The sequence below is a fragment of the Nycticebus coucang genome, chromosome 4 (genome assembly GCF_027406575.1).
Source record: "Nycticebus coucang isolate mNycCou1 chromosome 4, mNycCou1.pri, whole genome shotgun sequence".
NCBI classification, from domain to species: Eukaryota; Metazoa; Chordata; class Mammalia; order Primates; family Lorisidae; genus Nycticebus; species Nycticebus coucang.
In genome coordinates, this window is record NC_069783.1 from 93224303 (window position 1) to 93246775 (window position 22473).

At 45.8% G+C, this 22473-nt stretch overlaps 1 protein-coding gene and 1 pseudogene across 6 annotated transcripts in view; both read right to left on the reverse strand.

Moving 5' to 3' along the window:
* CRACDL (CRACD like) overlaps positions 1-22473 on the reverse strand; it is a 137425-nt gene that overhangs the window by 14184 nt on the left and 100768 nt on the right. For 4 of the 6 annotated variants that reach the window (XM_053589450.1, XM_053589451.1, XM_053589447.1 and 1 more), the window contains exon 7: positions 18611-20618. In XM_053589450.1, coding sequence (XP_053445425.1) covers positions 18611-20618 — 2008 coding nt within the window. The remainder of the gene's footprint in view (positions 1-18610; positions 20619-22473) is intronic. The other 2 variants (XM_053589452.1, XM_053589449.1) reach the window with 2 other exon arrangements.
* Positions 3366-4124, reverse strand: LOC128584518 (protein BTG3-like; annotated as a pseudogene).

The following is a 22473-nucleotide window of genomic DNA, read 5'->3' on the forward strand; positions in this document are numbered from 1 at the left end:
ATTGCCGATTGCTAATCTCAATGCTGCTCTGGGCTCCTGCCTGTGGGAACCCTGAAGAGATGACATCCCCCTTCTGGCTAATACAAAATGCCCACCTGACAAAATGGCCCAGTTTCTGAGAACTGGGTTGACACCCTGGACCCTCCTCCAAGCCTGGTGGGCCCTCCTTTAACCAACAGAGCCCCGACCTTCCAAGTCACCCATCCGCAGGCCTGCTCATGCTCTGCTCAGATGGGCTTGGAGCTCCTTCCTCCTTTGTCATGAAGCTACTTCCTTCCCTTCTTCAAACCGCCCTGGGGTGAGCGCACAGGGGGCTTTAGCCCCTTGAATGGGGTTAACAGCTGCCCTGGAGAAAACACTGATGCCATCCCTGAGAAGTGGCACCCTGCAGCCAAGCAGGGATGGCACCGCCGGTCTGTCCCCAGCACGTGAACTGCACCTGCAGGTCTGGTTGACAGAACAAAGCACTGCTCAATCATGACCCCAGATGCAGAAAGGCAAACTCCCAAGACCTGCCTGGGCTCTCTCAGCAGTCACCATGGGTCACCTTAGTTGCAATTAGTTTTAATTTAGTAATTAGAACTTGTAGCCTCTGAGCTGAGACAGGTTATGTGCACCTAAATGCAGGGTGTCTGAGCGGGGGTGAAGACTCCTTTCCCAAAGGCAGAGGGTCTGGGAAGCAGAAGGGGAGAGGATCGTCAGGACTCTCCTTCGACTGGCATGCGCCACTGCCATAGTGGCTTTTCCTGTCTGGGCCTGGCAGATGCCTGTAACTGATGCGAGGAAGTCCTGCCCACCATTGGGCTTCTCTGGCTGCAACTGTGCTCCATGGTGTCCCTTGTCCTTTCAGCTGACCCATCAGGCAGAGCTCTGGGAACACCGATGGGTCGTCATGCAGCCCTATCTCCCCCATGGCCATAGGTGGTCTGAGTTCAGCACCATCCCTCGTGTCGCTCAACTGCAGGGCACACATGTCCAACTTCCCATAAAGTCCCACAGGAGCCCCCTGGTCGACTCTGGTGAGGGAAGTCCCCCTAGTTCCATCCCTGCTGAGCTGGGGGCTCCCAGAACTGAAGCTGCGCTCTCCAAATCCCCTTTATCCCTCCCGTCCCAGTGTCTATTCCCAGATGGGGTGTGAGTGGCTGCTAACTCTCAGAGATTCTCTGGTATCTTATATCCACGTGCTGGTGCCTTCATCAAAATCAGGACAAGGAGAAGCCCATCCTCACCTAGTGTGCTATGCAGCCAAGATGAGGATATTTTGTAAATGCTTGGGAAAGTATGACTGTATGCTACAAAACTGTAGCACACTTTGCAGTTAAAGTGCTTTGGCTGCCCTATGTACTGTGATTACTAATAACCTCATTTTACACAGGAGGAAATTATGACTCAGAGGTTAAGAAACTCAACTTGGTCAGAACCGCACAGACCCCCAGGGTGCTCTTCAGATTAACACCTCCAGATCCATGCTCTTCAGTCTCACCCCACAGTCCCCTGCCTGGCTGGCTTTCCTCCCTTGTCCCTGTACCCAGCTCAGGTCATGTAGACATAGGCTGGCCCGAGGACCTCCCCCCACAGACTGCAGGCCAGGAGCCCCTGGGCATGAGTACAGGTGCTCAACAGAGAAATAAAAACCCTGGATGTGCTCAGGAGCTCAGGATCCAGTTCAGGGCTCAGGTGAAGTGAGCACAATGCTGGCAGAAGGGTATGTGGAGGGCCAGGGAGCTGGTGGCAGGGGCAGGGTTGACGGAGAGAACCAGAGAGACTGGAGAGGTGGCTGAGGAACTTAAGAGAAGCAGAAATGTCAATTTTGGACAGAATCTAAAAAGCCTTAAATGCCTTACCTCGTTTTATTTTATATATGATGGGAAAGCATGGAGAGTTTTTCGAAGAAAGCTCTGTGGTTGCACCCATGGCTTAGGAAGGGAGGGTGAGTGGAGAGTTGGAGGGAGCAGGCACTATAGGCATCAGGGTAAAGAGGAAGCTGGCGTTGGGACAGGGGAGGATGAGGTCACTGCATGGTAGCACGGCCAGAACTTGCTGAACAACCATCAGATTGGAAGGGATAAGAAAGACTGACAGTACCTACTACTGATGAGGAGGTGGACAGTCTCCATTCTGCAGGAAAAAGTGTGAACCAGATAACCTTCACGAAGAGTAATTTGAAGTTCTCTATTGAATTAAAACCACACGTGCCCTGACAGCCAGAAAGTCTGCTTCTAGAACTAGAGGAACATTAGTGTGAATACACAGAGATAAAATGGACAAGAGTGGTTACTGCAGCACTGTCAGCAAGAAGAAAAAATATATCTCCGGGCGGCGCCTGTGGCTCAGTGAGTAGGGCGCCGGCCCCATATGCCGAGGGTGGCGGGTTCAAACCCAGCCCCGGTCAAACTGCAACAACAACAAAAAAATAGCCGGGCATTGTGGCGGGCGCCTGTAGTCCCAGCTACTCGGGAGGCTGAGGCAAGAGAATCGCAGAAGCCCAGGAGTTGGAGGTTGCTGTGAGCCGTGTGACGCCACGGCACTCTACCCGAGGGCGGTACAGTGAGACTCTGTCTCTACAAAAAAAAACAAAACAAAACAAAATATATATATCTCCAAGCAGAACGCCCTCCAGGATGGGAAAATTAAACAAAATGTGCTGTACACACTGTGTAACCCTACAAAAAAGGGCAACTCATCTGATCAGAAGAGATGCCTAGGCTTTATCGTGCAATGAAAAGGTCAAATTGCAAGCCAAGATGGATAGCATCTTTCTGATTAGAAAATAAGGATTCATGTGCCTGTACCGTCTGTCCATATTGATGAGGTTATGACCGCAGTGTGCCTGAGAAAGAGCTGGATGAAGCTGTGGTGTTATGATGGTGTCTCATCAGGGTTTCAATTTGCGTTTTCCTAATGGCCGTGATGTTTCCATGTGCTTATATGCCATCTGTAAACCCTCTCTGGTGAAATGTCTGTTCATGTCTTTTGCCCATTTGTTAATTGGTTTGTTTTACTGTTGATTTTTGAGAATATAGTCTAAATACTAGTCCTTTGTTGGAGGTGCGGTTTGCATGTATTTTCTTGAAGTCTGCCTTTTCAACCTCTTAACACAGTGTTTTGCAAAGCAAACATTTTTAATTCTTTGCCAAAAACTCAGGCACTTGACTAACTTCAATAAAGTTTCCCAAACTATATCAATATATCTAAAGTGCATATATATTTTTAAGAAAGATTATTCTCAGTAACTTCTATAAAAATAAGTTTGATGGTTTGGTCCATCTAACTTCACTGCTACTAGTATGAACTTTTAACTTTCAGTGCATGGTGAGGTTTATTCTACCTTTCTCTCAACATGACACCAACAAAATCGAAAGGAGCTAGTGAGGTGCTAACATGTGAGGATTAACCCAGTGATTCCGGTCACCATGCATTCCAGGAGGAGGTTCCCACGTCACTGGAATTGGATGGTAGGGTTTATTCTTCCTTCCCTGATTTGGATAACCAAATGGAACAGGAGGAGGGTAGTGGTTCTGATGGCCATTCCCTCGGTACATTCCTGGCTTGTTTCTGGGCAACAGATGCCACACTGGAAGAGGTGGGAATATCAGTTCTGAAATCTGGTACACTGGGCTTGGTGTTGCAGTCACCGAATTGGGTTTCACTTCCACTTCCTTCCTTGTTTCTTCATCTGAGGAAGAGGATCCTCAATGATAATCAGAGGTAACTTTATCAAGAGCCCTGGTAACCTTCTTGGAGATTTCATCCTTGTTCTCATCTTCATTTTCAAAACTGGCAACAATGAATGCATTGTTTTTCTCTCCACACCGACAGCACACCTCACGTGGGTCTACCCAGAGAGTCAGCTCCTTTGGCAAGCCCAGGTCACTATACAAGATGCAGCTGTTCTCACAAGCTTTCAGGACATCAGGATCAACTCTCTGAAACTTATTGACACGAATGCATCTGTACGCCTGTCCTTTTGATGGTTTTTCTGGATACTAGTGATTTTTGTATTTTTCTTGAAGTATTAGAGTCAATTTCTCAGCAAACCTCTCAACTGCCTCTTTTTTCAACTTACCATGTTTTCAAACTAGCCTTGTGAAAAAGAAGACAACAGCAGCAATTTCATTCTTCATGTTTTTCCTCTTCGTCTGGTGTGTGCGGCTCCCGTGACGTTGGGCGGCCAAGCGTGCCAATATGTTTTATTTTCATTTTAATTCAGTGTTCTAATTTTCCTTGAGACATCCTCTTTGACTCATGTATTATTTAGCGATATAGTGTTTAATTTCAAATATTTGATAATTTTTCAAGTATCTTTACAGATATTTTTCAGATATGTTAACAAATTGTTTAATTTATTAAGGGCAGAGAACAAACTTTAAGTAATTTAATTTCTTTTAATATTTTTAATTTTAATTTTAATGTTTTTTGAGACAGAGTCTCAAGTTGTTGCACTGGGTGGAGTGCCATGGTGTCGCAGCTCACAGCAACCTCAAACTCTTGGGCTTAAGTGATCCTCTTGCCTCAGCCTCCCAAGTAGCTGGGCCTATAGGTACCTACCACAACACCCAGCTATTTATTTGTTGCAGTTATTGTTGTTTAGCTGACCCAGGCTCAAACCCACCACCCTCCGTGTATGTAGCCATTGCCCTACCCACTGAGCTATGAGTGCTGCCCAACTTTAATTCTTTTAAATTTAATAAGGGCTGTTTGGTGACTTAGAATTTGGTTTATCTCTGTGAATGTTCCATGTCTTCTGGAAAAGCACATGAATTTTGCTGTGGTTGGTGGAGAGTTCTATAAATATCAATTAGGTCAAGTTGGCAGATGATGCTGTTCAAGATTTCCATATCTTTTTTGATTTTCTTCTGCTAATTTTCCTGACTACTAAGAGAGGGGTATCAATGTTTCTATGTATTTCTATGGATTTGCCTATTTTCCCTTTCAATTCTATCCAGTTTTTGTTTCATGTATTTTGAAGCCCTGTTGTTAAGAGCATACATATTTAGGATTGTTATGCATTCTTGGCAAATTGACCATTATCAATCACCAATGTTACTGAAATTATCATTATGCAATTTTCCATTTTATCTTTATAATTGTCCTTTCCCTGAAATCTTCTTTGTGTGACAGCTACTCCAGCTTTTCTAATTCTAAATTTCTACTTTTTAATAGCTACTATTTTTTATTTTTTTGAGACAGAGTCTCACTTTGTCACCCCTGGTAGAGTGTCATGGTGTCATAGCTCACAGCAACCTCAAACTCTTGGGCTCAAGCGATTCTCTTGCTTCAGCCTCCCAAGTAGCTAGGACTACAGGCAACGGCCACATGACTGTTTTTAAAGATGGGGTCTTGCTCTGGATCAGGCTGGTCTCAAACCTGTGAGCTTAGGCAATCCACCCACCTCGGCCTCCCAAGTGCTGGGATTACAGGTGTGAGCCACGGCCCCCGGCCTAATAGCTACTATATTTTTAAACGAAATATTTCTATCTTCCCATGCATTTCAAAAGCACTCACTCTTCTTGGAATGTGGTAGAATACCTGCTTTAAAGCCTTCGTCAAAATTAATTTTAACATTTGGATCCTCTCAGGGTTCGTGCTCATTGAAAACCTTTTTCCTTGAGAATGTCATAGGTTTTCCTGCTTCTTTGTATTTTGGATAACTTTGGTTCTTACCCTAGATGTTTTTGATATTATGCTGAGACCCAGTAAAATCCTGGAAGGTTTTGCTGTGGTCATTCTAGTCAATTTCATACATGTGCAACTCAAGGGCAAGCCCAGGACTTCATACACAGATTTAGAGGATCATTTACTCAGAATTACTTTCTGTAATTCCCACCACCGAGGTTCCCTGGCTAGGAAGACAAAGTTTAGTCTCTTTGCACTGTGGCAAATTCTTGTGACTGGGACATGGCAAGGCAGAGTGGCAAGAGAAAGGAATCACCAACCATCACACCTGTCGCTATTGTGTGTGCTGATGAGAGAGTACAGCTTCATCACTGGGTTTCTCCAGAGATAATGTCTGGAGGGTCAAAAGGGCCTGACACATACATAGGTGCTACTGGTCACCTGGCTGAAAGGGTTAAAGAAGCTCTGTCCTGGGCGGCGCCTGTGGCTCAAAGGAGTAGGGCGCTGGCCCCATATGCCGGAGGTAGCAGGTTCAAACCCAGCCCCGGCCAGAAACTGCAAAAAAAAAAAAGAAAAGAAGCTCTGGGCGGCGCCTGTGGCTCAGTCAGTAAGGCGCCGGCCCCATATACGAGGGTGGCGGGTTCAAACCCGCCCCGGCCAAACTGCAACCAAAAAAAAAAAAAATAGCCGGGCGTTGTGGCGGGCGCCTATAGTCCCAGCTACTGGGGAGGCTGAGGCAAGAGAATCGCTTAAGCCCAGGAGTTGGAGGTTGCTGTGAGCTGTGTGAGGCCACGGCACTCTACCGAGGGCCATAAAGTGAGACTCTGTCTCTACAAAAAAAAAAAAAGAAAAGAAAAGAAGCTCTGCCTCACAGAGGTTACTGCCACCACCTTCAGCAGGGGTGAGAGGCCGGCCACTTATTACTGGCCCTCATCTTGAGTAGGGTTGAGAGTCAAGAGTTCTGCTCCACCAGAGACACTCCTGGGGAGTCCCAGGAGCTCTGTCCTGCAGGGATTGTTGGTACCACCAGAAGCAGGGCAGGGAGGTGCTGCTTCACTGCCTACGCTTGCTGCTGAGGCAAGCAATTTCAGCTTGTTGCTGGCATTTGCCTGGCACAGGAATGAGAAAATCCAAAAAACCCCATCCTGCAGGGATGCTGCCACCAAGAGGGTTTTTGCTGCTCTGTTGCTGGGATTCACCTGGAGTAGGACCAGGACTGTCAAACAAACTCTCTGTCTTGGTGCCCTGTCAGGGGCTGGTGATGGTGGGGTGCAGTACAAGCAGGGCTGGGGGAGTCCCAGGAGCTCTGTCCTGCAGGGGCTGGTGATGGTGGGGTGCAGCAGGAGCAGGGCTGGGGGAGTCCCAGGAGCTCTGTCCTGCAGGGGCTGGCGATGGTGGGGTGCAGTACAAGCAGAGCTGGGGGAGTCCCAGGAGCTCTGTCCTGCAGGGGCTAGTGATGGTGGGGTGCAGCAGGAGCAGGGCTGGGGGAGTCCCAGGAGCTCTGTCCTGCAGGGATTGTTGGTACCCCCAGAAGCAGGGCAGGGAGGTGCTGCTTCACTGCCTACACTTGCTGCTGAGGCATCACTAGGGTCCTGCTCTATCTCCCGAGGGCACCATCTCTATCCACCTTTCAGAGTCCTCCTATGTGCTGTACAGGGCCTTACGTTCTATCAGTGGGAGAGAGAGGATGAGTTTGTATTTAGTCCGTCTTGGTCAGAACTGCAAGTCCCTCTTTTCCAGTTTTTTAAAGCAGGGGATGCCAAGGTGATTTTCCTATCATTTTTAGGCCTTTCAGAATTGTTCACATAAAATATACATTTTTAATGATTCTGAGGTTTCTGGCTTGAGTGTCTGGATAAACAGGGAAATGAGAAGGAAAGAGAATGGGCTGGGGGAGGTATCAATAAATGGACTTATGAATGTTGAGGTGTTAGGTCAGGGGTGCTACAGATGGTCAGGTGTTTGGTGCTGTGGCTGGGGAATCAGGGCAGAGAGAGCCTTTAGGAAACAGGTGGGAATCTGGGATATGCCTTGTGTGCGGGGAGCTGAGGAGAGGTTGCTACATTGAGAGGCTGGCAAGGGTAAGTAAGATGAAACACGTGGCTGAAGAGCACAGGAAAGGCAGGGAAACAGAGGTCACAGTATTGGCGACACTCAAGAAGGGACTACGAGAAGAAGTATGAGGCTAAAAAGAAATGCAGATGGGAACAAAGTTGGTGTTCTTTAAAGATTCAAGATAGGCTCAGAGCCTATAGCTCAGTGGATAGGGCACCGGCCACATACACTGAGGCAGGTGGGTTCGAACCAGCCCAGGCCTGCTAAACAACAATGACAACTGCAACAAAAAAAAAATAGCTGGGGGTTGTGGCAGGTGCCTGTATTCCCAGCTACTTGGGAAGCTGAGGCAAGAGAATCGCTTAAGCCCAAGAGTTTGAGATTGCTGTGAGCTGTGATGCCACAGCACCCTACTGAGGGTGACATAGTGAGACTCTGCCTCTAAATAATTAATTAATTAATTCAAGATATATATGGGTATTTATTGAATAGAATTAAAATTGGGGTCTCAGAGTTATTAGTTCTCTCTGTTCACTGCAGCACCATTCGCAATAGCCAAGATGAGGAAACAACCTAACTGGCCTTGGAAGGATAAATAGACAAGGAAAATGTGGTATATACATAAAATAAACTATCACTCAGCCTTAGAAAGGAAGGTAATTCTTCCCTAAACAGCAACATGGATGAACCTTGAGGACATGATGATGAGCGAAATAAACCAGTCACAGAAGAACAAACACAGCGTGGTTACACTTACATGTGAAATCTAAAACAGTCACATTTATTGAATAAAAGGGAAGAATGGAGGTGGCTAGGAGCTGGGGGGATTGGTAAAATGGGAAGCTAACTAATCAATGTGTACACAACTAATCAATATGTAAAGAAAGATTTAGAGCTCTGCTGCACAACACTGCAAATGTAGACAATACTGTATTGTACATTTAAACAATTGTTAAGAGGGTAGATCTCATGTGTTCTTACCAGAATAAAGTAAAATTTTAAAAAATTCAGAAGATATTAATGTATTTTTAGCATTATACCAACACCCACCCTCCATTTGTATTCTATCCGAATGAACTTGACTACATTTAAACTAACTGTGTCATTAGAGAAGGGTGACAATCTCTTTCAGTCCATTTCTTCCAGAAAATGCCTCTGAAATCCAAAGGCATGGTGGGGATCTATCTGTACTCCCCGTGGCATCCTGCTGCCACCCACCTCCTCTGTACAGTAAGCTCCGGAGGACGAGGGCCTCATGCTTTTCCTATCTGTTGGGGCATGTGGCAGGAGTACATGAAATATTTGCTGAAAGAATAAATGCATGAATGAGTACTGAGTCTATAAAAAGAGGACTGGAGACCGGGTGTGTCACTTCGTCACCAGCCCTGTCTGGAGAAATCAAGCTTGCATTGGAGCCTGACACTAGTTATCAAATGAGGTTCCCCCAAACGGCAGTTTGTTAAGCTACCCTCCATAGCACCTGTGACCACAACTTTATAAAGAATAAATCTCATACCCATATGCCCAGAAACACGAGAGAATAGAGGGAAAGGTGAACAGTGTAACACGTAGAGAGTGGGCTTATGAGTGATTGCTTTTTCTATATACCATCTGTAGTTTACAATTTTTATTTATTATTATTTTTATTTTGAGAGACAGTCTCACTCTGTCACCTTGGGTAAAGTGACATCATCACAGCTCACAGCAACCTCAAACTCTAGGACTCAAGCAATCCTCTTGCCTCAGTTTTTCCATTTTTTAGTTGAAACAGTGTCTCGCTCACTCTTTCTCAGGCTGGTCTGGAACACCTGTGAGCTCAAGCAATCCACCCACTTCGGTCTCCCAGAGTGCTAGGATTACAGGTGTGAGCCACCTCACCTGGCCTGTATTTCACAATTTTTCCACAAAAGACACTGTAACTCCTTCGCCTTCAATCTAACCCTGTGTGCAGAAAGCTGCTTCCTGACCTGGAATTTAGACCGAGAACTTAGAATCTGGGATAGACTGGCCCAACATGAGACTGCATAAAGTTCTGCACAAATGAACAAGGCTGATAACCCTGGGCCATCTATCTTCTGGGACTTAGAACAGATCAGAGCAGGTCTACAAAGTGTGGATCAGGTGTACACACGGGTCTCCTCTGTGTAGAGGAGCACAGATACAGTACTGGGCTTTCAGTGACCACTCCGGAATGGTCCCTGTGAGGCTCAGCCCCTTCAGTAAGCTGGGTTCGGATGTTTATTATGACCACCACTGCATCCTTCCTTCTGCTGAAGGGTTTCTCCATTCCCTCTAAGAAGGGAACCTAGGGTGTAAAGAGGACTAACAGGCAGGAGTGCTGGGGACAAAGCAGCCTGAGTCCCCATCTGGAACACTTCAACAATCTAGATTTATGGTGTGTGCCCGGGAGGGAAAAGAGGAGAGACAGCAGACCCTCTGGGAACTCTGGACAAGGTACTTGGCAATATAAGATCATAAACAGCAATAATTAGGTCTTTCTGGAAAATACAGTAATAATCTTACTAAAATTTTATTATATGTATGTTTTATATGAATTCAATTTGGGAGCAATGAGGATGATGTGAATTAAACGATTAACAGATCCAGTGTCTGGGAGCAGCTTCACTCCTGGGAGTCTGTTCTGCTCTGGGTGAGACAGCCGCTCAAGGTCCAGGTGGGCCCAGGCAGCAGTCTCAGCCTGTCCTGGTACTCATCCAGGGAGAGTTGATTCCCTATAGAATGTGGGTAATTTCCCACCCCCCTCTTTGCATTAAAATGAAAATCAGTACCCAAGCCTACGAAGTAACCTAGATTCTTCTTTCACTTTGGAATTCATTTAATTCTGTGGCTTAAAGAATGTTATCAAACAGATAATTCTCTTCACCTGTTTAATTCTCTTTGACTTTATATGAATTCTTGTAACATTTAACAGTCACATGTTAAATGAATGCTATATTACATTTTATAAACAAAGAAATATATGCAAGGTCTTTAACTACAGACCATCCCAGGCATTTTATAGTGAAGAAAGTCTCACTTAGGCTGAAACAGTTACACATAATGAACTGGCCACATACCTCCCTCTGAACCTTCTTTTCCTCTGACTATGAACACTAGTATCCTGTTCTTAGTTCCATTCATTCAGAAAGCCCTTGAAAGACACTTTGCCCTCAAGGTGGATGGTACTTATGCCAGGATTTCATGGGCACAGAGCAACTCTTTCCTCCCTTGCTTTTTCTTTCTTTTTTTTTTTTTTTTTTTTTGTAGAGACAGAGTTTCACTTTATGGCCCTCGGTAGAGTGCCGTGGCCTCACACAGCTCACAGCAACCTCCAACTCCTGGGCTTAAGTGATTCTCTTGCCTCAGCCTCCCGAGTAGCTGGGACTACAGGCGCCCGCCACAACGCCCGGCTATTTTTTGGTTGCAGTTTGGCCGGGGCCGGGCTTGAACCCGTCACCCTCAGTATATGGGGCCGGCGCCCTACCGACTGAGCCACAGGCGCTGCCTCTCCCTTGCTTTTTCAATGGCTTTTTGAATCACTCTACAGGAGCTTTAATAACCTCACTGGGAATTTGCAGAGTAGATGATCAGCTACAGCGTGAACCTTCTCCAGAACTCCCTCACTGATTATCCTAAAGCAGTGGCAGCAATAAAAAATCACATCTAGGCTGGGTTCGTTGTGGTAGCTGTTGGCCATGTGGTGAGGTGGATGTACCTGAAAACAAAACTCTCATGCAGGTTTAATATTGATGGAGGGAGAGCCACTTTTTGGAGCCAAGGGAGTAATCTGAGTTCAGCTGTTGTGTGGCCCAACACATTGTTTTCATTGTTTGCCAGGCGCCTCTTCCTGAGGACCAAGCAGGGAATGGGAAAGCCCTGAGATACTTAATGCTGGACAGGCTCTCCGCGCCACCCCCAACCTTTCCTAGATAGGGATGGGAACAGACTGTTTTGCCATATAGTAAGTGAAAATACAGAGAACTATAAATTTGCCTCAAAAGAGGAGAAATAGATAGCCTTGCAAAGGAGGTGGCCCCCATCTCAAGAAAAGCGAAGAATTCATTTAAATAAAACAGCTGGGGAGAGGCGGAGCAAGATGGCAGCCAGGTAACAGCTTCCTTGCATCTGGGCACCGTGAGTCTGGGGATATAGGACTCCAGGCATCTCTGGATGGTGGGATCTGCCTATCATCACCCCTGAGAGGATACAGGGAGTCAGCGAGAGATTCTGGACCCCAAGAGGAGGACTAAAACAGTGGAAAACCGGCAAGTGGTCGCGTGTGTTCAATCTGTCTAAACCCGCCCGCAACTTCCACAGGCACGAGAACTTAAAGAGCAAGAGGAAGTGAAAGGAAAATTAGGGCAAGGAAACAGATAAAAGAAATCACCCATGAGGAAAAATCAGCAGAAAACTCCAGGCAACATAAAGAACCAGTCCAGAACAACCCCGCCAAGGGACCATGAGGTAGCTACTGCAGAGGATTCCACCTATACAGAAATGTTAGGAATGACAGAAAGGGAATTTAGAATACACATGTTGAAAACAATGAAAGAAATGATGGAAACAATGAAGGAAACTGCTAATAAAGTGGAAAATAACCAAAAGGAAATCCAAAAACAGAATCAAATCAGAGATGAACGATATGAAGAATATAAAAAGGATATAGCAGAGCTGAAGGAAATGAAACAGTCAATCAGGGAACTTAAAGATGCAATGGAAAGTATCAGCAACAGGTTAGACCATGCAGAAGAAAGAATTTCAGAGGTAGAAGACAAAGTTTTTGAGATACCTCAGATAGTAAAAGAGGCAGAAAAGAAGAGAGAGAAAGCAGAACGTTCACTGTCAGAATTATGGGACTTTATGAAGCGTTCCAACATACGAGTTATAGGAATTCCAGAAGGGGAAGAAGAATGCCCCAGAGGAATGGAAGCCATACTAGAGAATATTATAAAAGAAAATTTCCCAAATATCACCAAAGATTCTGACACACTGCTTTCAGAGGGCTATCGGACCCCAGGTCGCCTCAACTCTAACCGAGCTTCTCCAAGACACATTGTGATGAACCTGTCCAAAGTCAAGACAAAAGAAAAGATTCTGCAAGCTGCCAGGAGGAAGCGCCAGTTGACCTACAGGGGCAAATCCATCAGAGTGACCGCAGACTTCTCTAATGAAACTTTTCAAGCAAGAAGACAATGGTCATCTACCTTTAATCTACTTAAACAGAACAATTTCCAGCCCAGAACTCTGTACCCTGCTAAGCTAAGCTTCAAAATTGACGGAGAAATCAAATCATTTACGGATATACAAATATTGAGGAAATTCGCCACAACAAGACCATCTCTACAGGAAATACTTCAACCTGTTCTGCACACTGACCACCACAATGGATCAGCAGCAAAGTAAGAACTCAGAAATTAAAGGACAGAACCAAACCTCCACACTGATGCAAAAGATAAAACTAAGCAATGGACTCTCACAAAATAAGACGAATAGAATACTACCACACTTATCAATTATCTCAATAAATGTTAATGGCTTGAATTCCCCACTGAAGAGACATAGATTGGATGACTGGATTAAAAACACAAGCCATCCATTTGCTGTCTGCAAGAAACACACCTGGCTTCAAAAGACAAATTAAAGCTCCGAGTCAAGGGTTGGAAGACAATTTTTCAGGCAAATGGCATTCAGAAGAAAAGAGGAGCTGCAATCTTATTTTCAGATACATGTGGATTTAAAGCAACTAAAGTCAAAAAAGACAAAGATGGTCACTTTATATTGGTCAAGGGAAAAATACAACAAGAAGACATTTCAATTCTAAATATCTATGCACCCAATTTAAATGCTCCCAGATTCTTGAAACAGACCTTACTCAGTCTGAGCAATATGATATCTGATAATACCATAATAACAGGGGAACTTAACACTCCTCTTACAGAGCTGGACAGATCCTCTAAACAGAAATTAAACAAGGATATAAGAGACTTAAATGAGACCCTAGAACAACCGTGCTTGATAGACGCATATAGAACACTCCATCCCAAAGATAAAGAATATACATTCTTCTCATCACCCCATGGAACATTCTCCAAAATTGATCATATCCTGGGACACAAAACAAAAATCAACAGAATCAAAAGAATTGAAATTTCACCTTGTATCTTCTCAGACCATAAGGCACTAAAGGTGGAACTCAACTCTAACAAAAATGCTCGACCCCACCCAAAGGCATGGAAACTAAACAATCTTCTGTTGAATAACAGATGGGTGAAGGAAGAAATAAAACAGGAAATCATTAACTTCCTTGAGCATAACAACAATGAAGACACAAGCTACCAAAACCTGTGGGATACTGCAAAAGCAGTTTTGAGAGGAAAATTCATTGCTTTAGATGCCTACATTCGAAAAACAGAAAGAGAGCGCATCAACAATCTCACAAGAGATCTTATGGAATTGGAAAAAGAAGAACAATCTAAGCCTAAACTCAGTAGAAGAAAAGAAATATCCAAAATCAAATCAGAGATCAATGAAATTGAAAACAAAAGAATCATTCAGAAAATTAATGAAACAAGGAGTTGGTTTTTTGAAAAAATAAATAAAATAGATAAACCATTGGCCAGACTAACTAGAAATAGAAAAGTAAAATCTCTAGTAACCTCAATCAGAAATGAAAAAGGGGAAATAACAACTGATCCCACAGAGATACAAGAGATCATCTCTGAATACTACCAGAAACTCTATGCCCAGAAATTTGACAATGTGAAAGAAATGGACCAATATTTGGAATCACACCCTCTCCCTAGACTTAGCCAGGAAGAAATAGAGCTCCTGAACACACCAATTTCAAGCACTGAGATCAAAGAAAGAATAAAAAATCTTCCAACCAAAAAATGCCCTGGTCCAGATGGCTTCACTCCAGAATTCCATCAAACCTTCAAGGAAGAGCTTATTCCTGTACTGCAGAAATTATTCCAAAAAATTGAGGAAGGGAAGAAGGAATCTTCCCCAACACATTCTATGAAGCAAACATCACCCTGATACCAAAACCAGGAAAAGACCCAAACAAAAAGGAGAATTTCAGACCAATCTCACTCATGAACATAGACGCAAAAATTCTCAACAAAATCCTAGCCAATAGATTACAGCTTAGCATCAAAAAAGTCATTCATCATGATCAAACAGGCTTCATCCCAGGGATGTAAGGCTGGTTTAACATACGCAAGTCTATAAACATTATCCACCATATTAACAGAGACAAAAATAAAGATCACATGATCCTCTCAATAGATGCAGAAAAAGCATTTGATAAAATCCAGCATCCTTTTCTAATTAGAACACTGAAGAGTATAGGCATAGGTGGCACATTTCTAAAACTGATTGAAGCTATCTATGACATACCCACAGCCAATATTTTACTGAATGGAGTAAAACTGAAAGCTTTTCCTCTTAGAACTGGAACCAGACAAGGTTGTCCTCTGTCACCTTTACTATTCAACGTAGTGCTGGAAGCTCTAGCCAATACGATTAGGCAAGACAAGGAAATAAAGGGAATCCAAATGGGAGCAGAGGAGGTCAAACTCTCCCTCTTTGCTGACGACATGATCTTATACTTAGAGAACCCCAAAGACTCAACCACAAGACTCCTAGAAGTCATCAAAAAATACAGTAATGTTTCAGGATATAAAATCAATGTCCACAAGTCAGTAGCCTTTGTGTACACCAATAACAGTCAAGATGAGAAGCTAATTAAGGACACAACTCCCTTCACCATAGTCTCAAAGAAAATGAAATAACTAGGAATATAGCTAACGAAGGAGGTGAAGGACCTCTATAAAGAAAACTATGAAATCCTCAGAAAGGAAATAGCAGAGGATATTAACAAATGGAAGAACATACCATGCTCATGGATGGGAAGAATCAACATTGTTAAAATGTCTATACTTTCCAAAGCAATCTACCTATTCAATGCCATTCCTATCAAAATACCAACATCGTACTTTCAAGATTTGGAAAAAATGATTCTGCGTTTTGTATGGAACCGGAAAAAACCCCGTATAGCTAAGGCAGTTCTCTGTAACAAAAATAAAGCTGGGGGCATCAGCATACCAGATTTTAGTCTGTACTACAAAGCCATAGTGCTCAAGACAGCATGGTACTGGCACAAAAACAGAGACATAGACACTTGGAATCGAATTGAACACCAAGAAATGAAACTAACATTTTACAACCACCTAATCTTTGATAAACCAAACAAGAACATACCTTGGGGGAAAGACTCCCTATTCAATAATGGTGTTGGGAGAACTGGATGTCTACATGTAAAAGACTGAAAGTGGACCCACACCTTTCCCCACTCACAAAAATTGATTCAAGATGGATAAAGGACTTAAACTTAAGGCATGAAACAATAAAAATCCTCAAAGAAAGCATAGGAAAAACACTGGAAGATATCGGCCTGGGGAAAGACTTCATGAAGAAGACTGCCATGGCAATTGCAACAACAACAAAAATAAACAAATGGGACTTCAATAAACTGAAAAGCTTCTGTACAGCTAAGGAGACAATAACCAAAGCAAAGAGACAACCTACACAATGGGAAAGGATATTTGCATATTTTCAATCAGACAAAAGCTTGATAACTAGTATCTATAGAGAACTCAAATTAATCCACATGAAAAAAGCCAACAATCCCTTATATCAACGGGCAAGAGACATGAATAGAACTTTCTCTAAAGACGACAGACGAATGGCTAACAAACATATGAAAAAATGTTCATCATCTCTATATATTAGAGAAATGCAAATCAAAACAACCCTGAGATATCATCTAACCCCAGTGAGAATGGCCCACATCACAAAATCTCAAAACTGCAGATGTTGGCGTGGATGTGGAGAGAAGGGAACACTTTTACACTGCTGGTGGGACTGCAAACTAGTACAACCTTTCTGGAAGGAAGTATGGAGAAACCTCAAAGCACTCAAGCTAGACCTCCCATTTGATCCTGCAATCCCATTACTGAGCATCTACCCAGAAGGAAAAAAATCCTTTTATCATAAGGACACTTGTACTAGACTGTTTATTGCAGCTCAATTTACAATCGCCAAAATGTGGAAACAGCCTAAATGCCCACCAACCCAGGAATGGATTAACAAGCTGTGGTATATGTATACCATGGAATACTATTCAGCCATTAAAAAAAATGGAGACTTTACATCCTTCGTATTAACCTGGATGGACGTGGAAGACATTATTCTTAGTAAAGCATCACAAGAATGGAGAAGCATGAACCCTATGTACTCAATTTTGATATGAGGACAATTAATGACAATTATGGTTATGGGGGGGAAACAGAAAGAGGGAAGGAGGGAGGTGGGTGGGGCCTCGGTGTGTGTCACACTTTGTGGGGGCAAGACATGATTGCAAGAGGGACTTTACCTAACAATTGCAATCAGTGTAACCTGGCTTATTGTACCCTCAATGAATCCCCAACAATAAAAAAAAAAAAAACCAGAAAAAAAAAAAATCACATCTGAGCCAAGGGGCCCTTGGGTCAGGAAGGCCACAGGTGTAGGCTCTTAGGAACTTACCTGAATCTTTGTATGTCACCAGAGGAATTTAAAGCATTTTATGTACTCCACTTTCATTAACTTCCTGGGAGGGAGCCAGACACAGAATACCTTTGGACCCATTTCTACGTTGTTTTGCATGAGCTAATCTTTCCTCCTTTGTGTACATCTTCCTTTTAGGGTGCAGGATTTCCTGAGAGCCACCAGGTTCTGTTTCCTCTCTGGCCCACAATGCAGTACTTAAGCAGAGTCCTGGATTTCTAGTAGGCACTTACAACAGCCTGAGACTTATTTTAAAGCATAAAATTTGCCACAAAAATCTTCTCTCTGGAGCCCTCATCATATGCACACACAACTCGTTTGTGTTAATTTTCTGGCACACAGACGTCCATTAACAAAAGAGACCAGCAAGTAAAGATTCTCTAGCTCCTCTGCAAATATCCATTTCCAACAGATTCCTCATTTCATCTGAAACACTATAAATAAGAAGTGACAAATGTCAAAGACAGAGAAAGGTCATTTTTGTCTTTGCTCGTGTTAAAAGACAGTTGCCTTCAAAGATTCTTATGTTCTGCACCAATCTTAGCATCTATCTCCCTTTTGGGACAGGATGTAAATACCAACCCTCTTGAGAGGCTTACATTATACCAAGACTTGTGACTCCAACATATGGGACGCTTTCCATGGAAGGCTGGGCCACATGAACCTGATTATGAAATTGGAGGAATTTCTTCCTTGGGTGAAAAAGGTCAGGAGGATGTTAACAGATAGCGGGGAGAGACGCTGCATTTCTAGCCAATAAATAGCTTAGGCCCTGGAAGAATCTGCATCAAAATGAGTAGGGATGGATGTCCTGGGATTTGGAACTTTGCTGAGTTTCTCAGGAGAAAAGTGGGAGAAGTTGAGTGATTCACGGAGGGTCCCATCTTTTCTCAGGGAACGTGCTGCAACATCAGGTTTTGTTTCCCTTGTTACCTTATGTCCGCCCACCTGATTTTTCTGTACTTTACACAAAATCCAGACATCTTTCCCCATCTCTCTATTCCCTACTCTCTCTCTCTCTATATATATATATATTTATTATTATTATTATTATTTTTGCAGTTTGGGGCTGGGGGCTGAGTTTGAACCCGCTACCTCCGGCATATGGGGTCGGCGCCCTACCCCTTTGAGCCACAGGCGCTGCCCTCTTTTCCCTACTCTTAATCAAACACGATGTCGGTGGTACTAAGAGGAATTTTGATGCCTTCTGATTCCCCCGTACCCAAGTTTGTACCCAGAGTGGACGTCCACCAAGTTATGCCAACTCACTCGGACTTCCCCACTGCTCTGCCTTCCCCAGTCGCGCACACTCACCCCTGCGGGCTCTTACCAGCTCCCCTGCGCAGCGGTCTCTTCTCTGTCCTGCTGTCCTTCCTGGGCTCCGTGTCCCCAGGGCTGGCGTCGGGGGGCGCGGGTGAGTGCGGGAGGGTAAAGCTCTGCAGGAGCGGCTTCCTGGGCAGGGGCGGCTTGGAGCTGAGCTGCTCGGGTGACCGTGCCTTCCCCTTTCCCTGGTCGCTGGGGGACTTGGCGCCTCGAAGGGCAGGGGCTGCCCCAACGTGACATTTCTCATCTTTCGGAGGTAAAGTCAGCCCTCTTTCTAACCTGACCTCGGCACTGTACCTCTTTATCCCTCTGGCCTCCTGCGAGGAGCCCTCTCGGTATTTGAGGGAGAGCGAGGTGGACCGGAGCTTGACCGGGAAGGGGCTTCTGTCCTCACTCGCAGGCGGCTCCTGGGTGGCTGGGCAGGCCACTCTGGCCCCTGCGTCCTGAGAGGCGCCCTCCGCCGGCTTCTGATGGCCGGGTTTCCGGCTCTGGGGCTCAGGAGGTCCCTGAAGGTCTTCGAGAGCCGCCTCGCTCCTCCAGGCCGGGCCGCTCCTCCCCAGGGGCAGGCGGCCGCCGGGGGCTCCAGGATGCTCCGAGAGTCGCGAGCTGCCCGGCCGTGGCCGCAGCCGGCACGAGGACACGGAGAACTTCTTGGAGCCCCGCACCTCTGCGCCACCACGCTCAGATTTCCGCTCTGGCGCTGCCCTCTCTCCCTGGGGGGACTCCATCTGCTCAGCCTTGGGGAGCCCCAGGGGGGCAGCTTCTCTGTCCTGGGCGCAGGGTCCGGGCTCCCCTGGAGGCGACCCCTCGCGGGACCTGGCCAGGCCCGTGCTGGCAGCTGAGGCCCTGCGCTTCAGGCAGCTCTTGGGCACTGGTGCCACAGGGGATGCTTTCTCTGCTCTGCCAGGCTCCACCACTTCCAACTTAAGCTCCATTTCTTTTGGGACATCTTGGTCTGGGAAACGTTGGTGTGGGACACCTTGGTCTGGACCACGTTGGTCTGGGACATCTTGGTCTAGGACATCTTGGTGTGGGCCACGTTGGTCTGGGACATCTTGGTCTAGGACATCTTGGTGTGGGCCACGTTGGTCTGGGACATCTTGGTGTGGGCCACGTTGGTCCGGGACATCTTGGTGTGGGCCACCTTGGTCTGGGACATCTTGGTCTGGGCCACATTGGTCTAGGACATCTTGGTGTGGGCCACGTTGGTCTGGGCCATGTTGGTCTGGGCCACGTTGGTCTGGGACACTTTGGTCTGGGCCACCTTGGCCTGGAACATCTTGGTGTGGGCCACGTTGGTCTGGGACATCTTGGTGTGGGATACCTTGGTCTGGGCCATGTTGGTCTGGGATACCTTGATCTGGGACATCTTGGTGTGGGACACCTTGGTCTGGGCCATGTTGGTCTGGGACATTTTGGTCTGGGATACCTTGATCTGGGACATCTTGGTGTGGCTCCTCAGGACCAGCCAGTGTTTCCAAGGCAGTTGCAGCGATAGTCCCAGGAGGTGTCATGTCCCCTGCAGGGACATCGGTAGACAGTGAACTTGCAAAATCTTCAGAAGTACAGCCCCCCTCCTCAGCAGTGTCAGCCATCAGGGGGCTGGAACCTGTGGTGGACGGCGCCTCCTCCTGGTTCTCGCTGTCAGGACTGGGGTGCGCTGAGCCTCCTGGAAGAGACAACCACTCCTCACAGGGGGCAGGGATTGACATGGGCTCAGTGGCCTCTGGGGTGGCAGGGCGGCTGGGGGGCTTGTCACCAGGGGCGCTCCCTTCTTCCTCCATGCTGGTATTGAGTGCCTGGCAGTGCTGCAGTCGGGCGCGTCTGGCTCGGGCCCCTCCAGGCTGCAGCAAGGTTATGGCTGGCCCAGGACCAGGGCCTCTGTCTAGCACTATGTCATGCTGCTGCCCAGAGCTGGGACTCTCTTCCATGACAGCTTCAGGTAACGGCTTCTCTTCACATTCCTCCTCCTCTAGGGTCCACGTCAGATCGCTCAGGGATTCAGACTGTGCTCGCTGAGAGCAATAAAGATAAGAAGCCTCGGTCACTATGGCAAACGTGAGGAAGCTATGACATACCCACACAGGTGACTCTTCTCAATTCCCCCCGATTGCTCTACTTGGAACCCTGGCTCACAAGTTCGGCAGATCAGTGGCACCTATGTCCTCAAAATAAATATTGCCTACAGCCTGTCTGGCCTGGCCTCAAAACCAACAGACTGCAGAGTGAAGCAAAGCGAAGGGGATCTGTAGCAGCTGGGTGTCTGCTGTGCTTTGTGCTCTGTGCTTATTTCACTTAATCCTCTGTTCAACTCTGTGAGGAAGGGTTTATCTCCATTTTTGTACTTGAGAACCAGGAGCTCTGAGAGGTTGATACCTTGGTCAAGGTTGAACCAACAGGTGGCCCAGCTAAACAGCTGGTGCTCATCCTACTACCCAGAGTTCCTCCGAGCCAGCCTCCCACGTCACTCCTCAGGGATGTGCCCTTTTAGCAAAGCTAGACTGATTTTCCTAAAAGAGCTGATCATGTCAAGCACAGTCAATTGCTAACTACAGCTCATAGGATAAAACCCAACATTTTCAGCTAAATTTAAAGTCCTATATTCTCTGGTCTTAAGTTATTCTTTCTACCACCTACTCAGGTCAAATTAAGGCCCCAATACTGTGCCAGACACTTGGGCTGAGTGACTGTGGGCTTTCCCTCCAATAGATGTCCTGGGCTCCAGGATGCTCCACCAGCAGCCCAAGGCCTATTTCAAACTCCACCTCTTGCTAGAAGTCTTGCCTGCCCCCTGCAGCTCACTCTTCTCCCTTGTCTGGCCTCCTGAAACACTACTGGCTTGATAGCCATACACTGCCTTGTGATATTTTTCTTCTGAAAGATTCTAGAATTCAGATTCTAGTCAGCTTCCTCGTTCTTGTCACCAAGTCAGTTCCTGCCCTCTCAGGAAGGGAAAGAGATCAAAGTAGTAACAAATCACTCAAAAGTAATATGTGAAAATGACCAAAAGGTTGGCAGTGTTGAAGTTGATCTTTTTATAAAGCTCATAACAGGCCAGGTACAGGGGCTCATGCCTGTAATCCTAGCACTCTGGGAGGCCAAGGTGGGAGGATCCCTTGAGCACAGGAGTTTGAGACCAGCCTAAGCAAACTAAAATAGAAAAATTAGCTGGGCATTGAGGTGGGCATTTGTAGTCCTCAGCCTGGAGGCTAAGGCAGGAGGATTGCTTAAACCCAGGAGTTTGACATTTCTGTGAGGTAAGCTGAGGCCATGGTACTCTAGCCAGGGCAAGAGAGTAAGACTCTGTCTCAAAATTAAATTAAATTAAATGCTCATGACATAGACCCCAAGAGTTACTCAGGCTTTTGTTCCCGCCTCCCCTTTTTCTAGTAGGAAATGTGACACACAGGGGTGTGCTGGCAATAGTTGTTTTGTTGCTATTCTTGTTATTTTAACATTTTTCAGCTGGTATCTGCTTATAAAGAGAACACAAGATGACTGGGATGTTTGTGATAACAACGAATCTAACTCCTGCCAAAACACACTCTCCTTTTCTTTTGGATTTAAAAAGAGGAAGAAGCCAGGTGCAGTGGCTCAAGCCTATAATCTTAGCACTCTGGGAGGCTGAGGCGGGTGGATTGCCTGAGCTCACAAATTCAAGACCAGCAAGAGTGAGCCCTCGTCTCTTAAAATAGCCAGGCATTGTGGTGGGCACCTGTAGTTCCAGCTACTTGTGAGGCAGAGGCAAAAGGATTGCTTGATCCCAAGAGTTTGATGTTGCTGTGAGCTATGACGCCATGGCACTCCACCAAAGGTGATAAAGTAAAACTCTGTCTCAAAAAACAAACAAACAAAAAACACCAAATAAAT